We start from the raw sequence: 9528 nt of genomic DNA, 5'->3' as shown, positions 1-9528 counted from the left end.
CAAGACATAGCACTAGATGGCCTCCACAGATCTCTTCCAACCCAAATTATTCTACAACTTTGCAATTTTCTGCATAAAGACAGAAAGAGGGCATGCAAATAACTCTTCCTCCCACACCAGCTACTAAGCTAAGCTCTCCTATCAAAAGGATGCTCAGGCTGCTATCTCTGAGCCAGTACAGTCAATAGAAGTCCAGCAGCAAAATCCTGACAAGAAGTCAGCTTTGCTGCTGGCACAGGGATCAGGACTTCTTCCTGAGCTTCTGGGTCAAATCTCCTGATGCAGCTTGTCAGTGCCAGCTGAAGATGCAGCCTTAGCAGTCACTCTAACCTCACCCTTGAGCTCTTCTGCAAGTTCAGTTTGAATTCATAAATCACTTCAATATGATCCAAATGCTTTCCAACAAATATTACCACTTATTGACTCCATCCCACCCTGCAGCAGACAGGCACAGTTGCGTGGCACCGAGATTTTTACTCAGCAGCCACTGGTGGGCCCGTACCAAGCCCCCTGGTACAGAGTCCACGCCAGGGCCATTGCCAAACCCTCTCCCCAGGTCCTCCCTGATGACAGTGACACTGTCACTCTCATGTAATGCTACCTGCATACATAGAAACAAGCACCATGGCTCATGATCTCATGATCAGCTATGACTAGTGTGATTTGTCTATTACTTATTACAATTATTTACAGCTTATAGAAAGGGGGGATGCATTAAATCAGCCGTGTTTGCTTCCTCAGCCAGCTTGCAGTGCATTTAAAGAACCTGTGTTTCCTTTGGTAAGCTCTACTTTTGATAAAGCACATTGAGCAATGCTGAATATTACAACACTTTTTACTGACTAATTAGTGAATTCCAGGATCAGCCATTTTACAGCTTTGCCTTGAAACGAGGGTAGGCTGGAAGACCCAGAGCTCCTTTGCTGTGCCTCTGAAGCCTGCCTCTGCAATACCTTTCTCCCAGCATGGCAGAGCTTCCTTTCAAGACCTTTCCCAGTTCCACTGATGCAGAATCCCTTAACCAGCTTTTCTTCAACCATTATTCAGCCCTGATTTCCAAGCATCTAATTTTAGCAGTCACTGTTGAACATCCTCTTGAGTTATTGTTAGAATGAAATGAGGATCATCTGACAGGAACATATCCGTGGTAAATACTGGGAAGGAATGCTTAAGGAGCCAGTACACCTTCCTGCATCATAATCAACAATCCTACTGCCCAGGGATATACCTTATCCCACCCTTTTTATTCCTGGTACCTTGCATTTCCAAAAGCAATTAAAGCACCAGCCTCAACTGTACTAACCATATTTGGCTGTATCATTTTGCTCAGTTATTGTTTCAATAATCACTTTCAATTAGCCACAGGGATTTATTATTTGCTATTTTTAGGATCATTTCAGTTTTAAAGGCACCTGATTACACAGATCTGTATTTGCATGACATCTCTCACTGGAGGATTTGTAAGTACTACATAGAATGTGAATGAATTTCTGCTTGTCTGCAGCAATGCTCCTTTTACAGACAGGACAACAGGGGCAGTGATTAAAAGACATGTCCAAACTCCCAGAGGAAATTTACACTGACACAGGAACCCCAGCTTCCAGCTGTGTGTGTTAACTATTACACCTGTGCTAGCACACACAGAGCGAGGTTGGCCACACAGGCACTAAAGGAGATGCAGATACCATAAAAATGAAATGGTTGTCTCTCCTTCCACACTAACAGGTTCAAACACCGACTAGGCTTGGAGAGAAAAAAAAAAATTAAAAAAGCTTCTTATCAAATACCAAATACCTTCTCTCCTAGTAAGAAGCAATGGGAAAGAGTGGCAGGGAAAGGTGTGGATTTTTGGAGAGGTCAGTATAGGAACAGATGGGGCTGGGATTTTGCCAGCATGACTTGCCAAGGCCCTTTATCACTGCTAAGAAGATCCAATCTCCCAGCTTGTTCTTCACACCAGCTTCCCTTCTTTGCTTTTTACCTGCCAGGGCAATGCACCAGCGAAATTCATCCAGATGTGCTGAAAAACAAACAACACAGGGGAGCCAGCAGACTGGTGTTTCTCTCTTTTATTTAAAAACAGTGCTTCATTACCATTTGCAAAGGGTTAGGAAGGGTTTCCCCCCCTTGCTTAGAGTTTATAAAAGCCAGCAACATGATCAATAATTTATACACATGGATAGTAATACAAAAAAAAGGAATAAAAGCTAAAGATCTAACTACTCCAACCTTCACAATTCCAGCTACTTGATAATAATAGGAATAACCCAATGAATACTGTATGGTCTGAAAGCTACTATACAATATGATACTTAACGAGGGAGGGCGGGAAGTTAAAGGCTGTCACAAAGCCCTGGGATGCAGATACTGCTTCTCCAGAGTCAGCAGGGAAATGGGACCCTGGGCAAGCGGCTCGGGCGTCCTAGGAAATGATCCAGGGGAAGGGAACGCATCCCACTCGGGACACGTCCTGTTCCCCGGCGGTACCTGGAATGGGAGGTGCCGGGGACACTGCGAGAAGGGGCAAGTCTGTTGCTGCCATTGGAGGTGCTGTGGCATCTCAGCCTCGCACTGAAAATCTCCAAGTCTCAAAGAGATCAGCCTGTGAGGTCAGTAAAATACTCCACCAGCTCTGTATCACTCTATAGCCCTGGTTCTCATTTGCTATCAGCCCCAGGTTTTAGCTCCAGCTATTTACAAGCAGGATTTATCATATAAAAAAAAACCAAACCAAAAACCAAACAAAGCCTAACAAAAACCCCAAACAAACAAACAAACAAAACAAAACAAAACAAAAAAAAACCCAAGGAAAGAAAACAAAACCAAATCATATCCCCTGGGGTAAAAGAGGATGATTTTGTCACTTGATAATGCAGCCGAATTGAGCTGCCAAAACTACAACACTCGCACACACAAAATACTGTGAACAGAAAAAAAATAGAAAAACATGACCAGAACTGAGACTACTAATGTGAGAGGCCTGATTTCTGTAAGGAATTTACTCCTCAGGGAAGCAGCAAGCCTCTCCACCAGCAGAAAACTGGGAATCTGGCAAGAGATTTATTGACCCACTTCAGAACATCAACAAAAATTTAAAAAGAAAAAACATTCCTAAGATTAATGGGCATTTTGCTGACTCTGACTGCCAGCCAAATGAGTATCTCAGTGGACGGCTTTAGACACCAGCAATCTCCTGGTGAAATCAGGCAAGGATTTTGGCTGATGCATTCCTGCTCTATCACAAGTTGAGAGGCAGCATGGGAAGCTGGTCACCTGCACAAGCCTGGGCCAGCTGCAGCCCATGGCCTCAACAGGACAACCATGGGCAGCACTGGCAGCCCCAGCAAGAAGCTGTCTTCCAGGGCCAGCAGCGGCAACAGAGATGGGACGTGGCCATCCCGAGTCCCGTTTAGGCTGCCATTGATGCAGGCACTGCAGAGGGATGGGGGCTCTCCTGACAGCTCCTGGCTGGAGCAAAGCACACCAGGCAGAAACCCCACAGCCTACTTGCAAAGGGCCCCATTTCATGCTCTGGCTATCAGACTCCTGCTTGCCTTGTTGACTGGAGTTTTCTTTGTAGAAGAGAAGTTTACTGGGGTTGGAGGGTGGAGAGGGCAATCAGTAAGGTGGGGATGTAGGGAACAGGCTTTTCAGACATTAACATCACCAAAAAATAGTGTTTTATGCAACAAAGAATCAAGTCTCACTGGTGTATACTACAAAATGTTTGACATTATCCAAGAGCATGTCAAAAATAAAAACACAAAGAAGTTTACATTGGATGTTCATCTTGTTCACTGGGTTGGTTTTTTTTCCCCCCTCCTATTTTAAAACAGTGCAAACAGGTAAAACACTTTAAAAATCACCCCTCTACACCAAGGACAGCATTCCTCCCACCCTGCCAGGCTGGAGGGTCACAGGCAGCAGGTCCTCTGCCAGGCTGCCTATGTGCTTTCCCTTTGGAGCTAGATTCAGCAAAAGCACTCCCCAGAGCTGTTGTTTGGGTTTCCCTTTTTTAAATTCCTAAGTGCTCCCCAAACCTGTTTTCCACTTGCCTCCATCTTTGTGGCTAGGATGGGAAGATACAGATAGGGATGGGCTGGGGAAAAACATGAGTAGAACCGGGAGGCTCTGCTTTGTATTCCCCACTGAGAGAGCTCTGGGTGCTGGAACTGAAAGCCCAGCAGCCAGTGTCTCTTTTCCAGCAGGGAAATGGCTTCATTAACCGTTCCGCAGCCAGCACTCAAGCCAGCTACTCAGAGAACCCTCCTCAGCTCTCACTGTACACTTCACATCCATGGATCTCAAAACAGGTAAGAACAGGGATAAACAACTTCACTTTAGGGACAGGGAAGCGAAGTCTAAAGTAGTGACATGACTGCCCCACAGGGACCCTTGAGGGGTCACTGACAGAGCCCTGTCTGAAACACAGGTCTCAGACTCCAGAGCCAGTGCTCCTCGCTGGGCAAGTCTGCTCCCTCTCAGGCACTGGAACAGCCAAGCCATAGCTATCTTTAAACATGGCTTTGTCTATCTGAACTCATGACACAGGACCCACCTAACTGCTTAACCTGGGAAAAGCTGGCTATAGTAGGCTCATACCGAGCTCCCCATTGCCTCCAGGTCCTGTCATGCTTTTCTTAGAAAAGCTAACCCACCTACAACAGTGCAGCCTCCCACACATGGGGACCAGGACAACAGTTTGCTAATGTGCTGGGCATCAATATAACTTATTCCCAGTAGAGAATATGCTATACCAGTAATAGTTACTTTGTACCAACACAACCGTAACTGCAAGGAAATACAGACCAGCACATTAAATAAACCAACTCTTCAAACCAAAATTTAATCTGTATATCATCATGTGCTGGCTGGACTTATTGCAAGACAGCACAAACAGCTACAGTTAAAGATACATTTTTTTTCTCTGCATCAAAGAGGAATCCTAGATGCCACCAGACTAGAAGGTGACAAACAGCAAGCTATTTGCCAGGCTGCCTGTGCAGTTTCCCTCAGAAAGCCAAACCCTGCTTGGAAAGGGACCTGTGACTGCAGACTCATCACACGGACAAGCACTAATGCCATCATTCTAATAAGCCAGGGCCCAGTTCAATTTATTAAACGTAATTAATTTTGCATAGGGAGATATAGGCTTTGTCTTCACTTATTCAGAAGATGGTTATAGCCACACCTTGGCTACTCTGAAAGCATCTCTAGCCAGTTCACAACACATCAGAGTGAAACTGGACCTGTTGTTCACCAACAGAGAAGAAAGGCTGAAGAGCTCTCCTGTCATGCACAACACTCACTCAAGAAACCTTGCCATGCAAGTTTTTGGGAGGTCTGGTGCTTTGGACACCTGGAACCAGTGAGTTACCTCTGGCCCCCAGCCATGCAAGTGTCCCGGTGTCCCCTCTGCAGCCCAGTGCTGAGAGCAGGATGCCAGGCTATCAGCAAGCTCCCTCAGGGAATCCTGCAGCATTAACTAGGGAGCCACAGAGACACTGGCTGCTTAATGCACCAGAGGAGCCCGCCAGGGAGGGACCAGAGCAGGCCAGGCTCGGATACAGGAGGAATCAGGCTGGATGGTCTTAGAACAGCTTTTACTCGGAGACTGGGGGACCACAGCCCCCCAAAAGTTGGGTGCTTCCGCACTAAACCCCTCACATTCCTAACATACTTGGGCGGGCTGAAGCTGCCATGCATAGACTCTGCCAGGAGGCAGAAATGGGCTGGCCTCCCTACTCCCAGGGAGGCCAAGTGGCAGGGGGGGATTGCAGGTGGCACTGCCAGGGCAGGGGAGGGCAGGCAGGGTGGGAAAACCTGGCTTTTGGGGAGCCGCAGTCAGAACCAGCTGAACTGAATGTGGGAGGGGCAGTGGGGGAGCAGCTGCCCCAGCGGGGCTCTGCAGTTGCTCCTGGGCTCACAGCCTGAGGAACTGCCTGCAGGAAGGGAAGGGACGGCCTTGCTCAGGCCCTCCATCCACAGTGGGGAGAACAAATCCAGTAGAGAGGCTTTTGCTGCATCCCAGCTCCAGAAGTCCCCTGGCTGCTCTGCAGTGGAAATAAATCCCCTTGAATGTGACTATCTCTACTACAAGTCTTCCCTCTTCTACCCCAACTCAGGCAGTAAAAACTCCCAGACATGCCAAGTCTCCCTTGTTTCCTAGATTTTGTGAAAGCCCCAACACCCTGTTCTCCCCCTCCCTATTTTCAAGCTAAAGTATTTATATACAAACAACAAAAAAATTGTCATAACAGCAACAAACCAAACTTTGGCTTGGAAAAAAAAAAAAGTAAAAAACCAACAATAAAACCAGGAAAAAAAAAGAGGTGGCCAACAGGCTGGCAGTTTGGTGTCCCCTTTATCTAGCTATTCCTCCAGAAAAATCAATAGCTTCAGGGTCTCTAGCTTAACTAATGGCGTCCCCATTCTTCCCATCTGAGGTGCCTCCACTCTGCTGTGCACAGAGAAGATCCATGTATCACTGGGGAAGAGCAAAAAGTGTGTGGTTGTGTGTGGCTGGACCAGGACACTCCCCCAGGAGCGAGACCTCTGCTTGCTGATGTTGCTTAGTGTTAAATGCAGGAATTCTCCTGTTCTGTATCAGTGGTGGATGGAAAAGCAGGTGTTCAACAGGAGCTGGAGAGGCTCTGCCAACAAATCCATACTCGGAGCTGCCCTTCTGAGGGCAGTGGCTCACCCCAGCACCAATCCAGAGTCGAGGCAGCCCGGTACAATTACACTTCTGCATCTCTCCAGCATGCCATTAGAGCCTGCCTCTGACCACTGGCTTTACTGGGAGCACTCTAGGAGCCAGAGCTGAACTGGGAGGCCTGGAGAGCAGCAACTCCGCATCACATCACAGCCCACAGTCATCTGAGTTTGCTGTCTTTGAAACACAGCGAATTCTCTGTCTGTGAGAGCAGAAGGGAGATGGTCTTGGGAGTCGTGGACCCTTCAGCTAAATAGTTTCTATCCTTCCAAGTCTTCTAATATGTAGTGTCTATATGGACTCAGCAGACCAGGTGCACAACATTCTGTGAGAAGCTGGGCAAAACAAACCCAGGGGCTCCAATGCAGCTATGGAAGGGCCTGAAATAGCTTGTGGTAAGAAGTTCCTATGAATTCAGAGCTTGCACAAACTGCTTCTGCCAAATACAAAACTACTTCAGGATCACATTTAGATATAAAAGATCCTCTTCCCTCACACAAACCCACATGCTTGTCCCTCACCTCAAGCAGCTTATGCATGACTGGTTTTTCCTCACTCATGTTATTTGAAATGGATTACTTGCAGAAGCACCTAAACAGCCCAGGAGCAGAGCCCCTGCACGCTGGGCCTCAGAGCATGTGCCACGCTCAACTCTTCTGCTCGCTTTCTTCCTCTGCAAGGCTGCAGGTGCTTCACCTTCCCAAGTTTAATCACTTGCTGCCCACAACAGAGGTACTCTGCATGATCCTGCACTGCATCTGCCACTCCTCGAGGAACAAAGGGGTGGAAAGGGACCGCAAGAGAGAAAGATCTTCAAAAGGAGGAATGAAAACTATGACAATTACAGCCACCTGCAGCGGAAAAAATCACCAAGTAGAAGTTCTGTGTGTGGGGAAAAGATCATCCTTATCAAAAACTCCTTTCAAAGTCTTGTCCCCTATAGAGCAGGTAATAGCTGAAGTCTTTGGGCAGGTTGAGGGACTCTTCTCTTGTGAATTCTAAAGTTCTGACACTGCTGAAACTGTCACAAACCTGTGTGCGTCAGATGGTGATAGAAACAAAGAAAGTCTCTGCATTTCCCCCATTTCCAAACGTAAACGACTATTTCCCACCAGCAATCAGGTCCCAGCCACAGCCAAAGTGTGCTTCCTTCTGCAGACCAGAAACACGGCAGGTGGAGACTTCTCCCTCACGTCCTCCTGTCTCACAGGCACCAAGCACCAGACCCAGGGAAGTAACTCTGTCTGCATGTTCCTGATTAATTGCATGATATCAGTTTCTAATAGCTTTCCTTATCGCTAATCGCCTTTTCCGTGATTGGTAGGATAAGCTATGCACCAACATACATACACGGAAATGCATTATTTTTACCACAGTTAAAAAAACCCCAAAAATGAAAACAAAAAACAAACAAACAAAAAAAAAAAAAAAAGCACAATCTTTGGAACAAAAGAATTAAAGGCAGAAATTTAAAGGAAAAAAAAAATACATATTCGAAGAACATAGTGAGGTATAAAAAAGTATTTTCTCTTTTTTTTGTTGGTTTTTTTTTTGTTGTTTTTTTTTTTTTTGTTTTTCCTCCTCGACTTGCTATAGAGTTCCTCTACTAGTAAATATTGCAATAGCCAGGCCTCATGAACTGGGGGGGCTGTCCCACTTGCAGGGGGCTCACGTCACTTCAGTAGGGGGCAAATCGGCTGTAGCCACCTCGGTATAAACTCGCCTGTAGAAATGAAACAGGAGAAGAAAAGGTTGTTAGGAGGAGAACTGTGTAGAGATATGCAGGACAGCACCCAAATGCTTCTGGAAGGACCTGTCCTGGCACTGACCCACCACCATCAGCACCTCTAAGAAGCAAGAGAGAACTCTGCCTGCAAAACCAAAGATGTGGCTCAGGAGGGCATGCTCATGGCCAGCCAGCTGGAGGTGAAGTTTGGCAAGTCTTGGTGGAAGGAAATTCGGTACCAGAGAGGGGACTCACCAGTCCTAATCTCAAGCCAGTTGTCCAGGCTGCCTTTAGAGACTGCGGAGACCAGAACTTCTAGGATGCTCTTCACCTCACCTCAAGGTAAAGGTCTAAAATAGATATGATGACTGGGTATCCTAGAATTACCTGTTTTTCCCTCACTGACCCTAAAGAGAATCCACATGGTGAGCTGAGGCTGAAATGGAGGTGCTACACTGCAGATATCTATTTTTAGGTGTCTTTTTCTCTGAGCACATTTGTATTCCAGCCTTTGCAACAACATAGATACTGCACTGGCTAGCAGATGGGCAAGCATGTGTTTTCAGCAAGCTGCTCCACTCCCCTCCGATGCCAGCATACCTCATCCTGCCCTTGCATAACTACTGCTGGCAGGCAGGACACCGCATCCTTCCACCAGTGCAAGAAGGAACCAAGTGAAGCAGCTTTGCTGCAAGATGTCACAAGAACAACTTATTCCCTTGCTTCCTAGAACTGAAAATGGCAAAAAAAGGGTATCCTGAATTTCTAACTATTGCTGATATTTGCTCTATGCAAAATCACCTCGATACAGTTCTACTGATTCACCAACAGTGTTCTGGCTCCTGGCAGTTCTGTCTGCTATTGATTTTCATTTCCTATTGTACTAGATGATGTGCCAGACCGAGTAATAACTGGTCTCCTACAGCCTGGTTCCTTTCTTAGTGCACACATAAATATGAATGCGGAACAACTGGGAACCCAGCACTGCTGCTAAGGACCTCCTCCCTTAACAAAGAAGTTTTTCTGGGTAGGTGAGGTTTCAGTGCATGATACCCAGTGGCTGTTCCCCATGCTGGAAATGAGAAAC

General features: G+C 46.6%; 1 protein-coding gene across 12 annotated transcripts in view; it reads right to left on the bottom strand.

Moving 5' to 3' along the window:
- Nucleotides 1-2054: 2054 nt before the first annotated feature.
- Nucleotides 2055-9528, bottom strand: part of RBFOX2 (RNA binding fox-1 homolog 2) — a 171784-nt gene continuing 164310 nt past the window's right edge. For all 12 annotated transcript variants that reach the window (XM_041416645.1, XM_041416641.1, XM_041416643.1 and 9 more), the window contains one exon: nucleotides 2055-8438. In XM_041416645.1, coding sequence (XP_041272579.1) covers nucleotides 8394-8438 — 45 coding nt within the window. In that variant the 3' untranslated portion in view covers nucleotides 2055-8393. The remainder of the gene's footprint in view (nucleotides 8439-9528) is intronic.

This window comes from Onychostruthus taczanowskii, unplaced genomic scaffold, assembly GCF_017590055.1.
Source record: "Onychostruthus taczanowskii isolate IOZ18803 unplaced genomic scaffold, ASM1759005v1 scaffold53, whole genome shotgun sequence".
Taxonomy (NCBI): domain Eukaryota; kingdom Metazoa; phylum Chordata; class Aves; order Passeriformes; family Passeridae; genus Onychostruthus; species Onychostruthus taczanowskii.
Note: the sequence above shows the minus strand (reverse complement) of the source record. Positions and strands in the feature narration are given on the sequence as shown.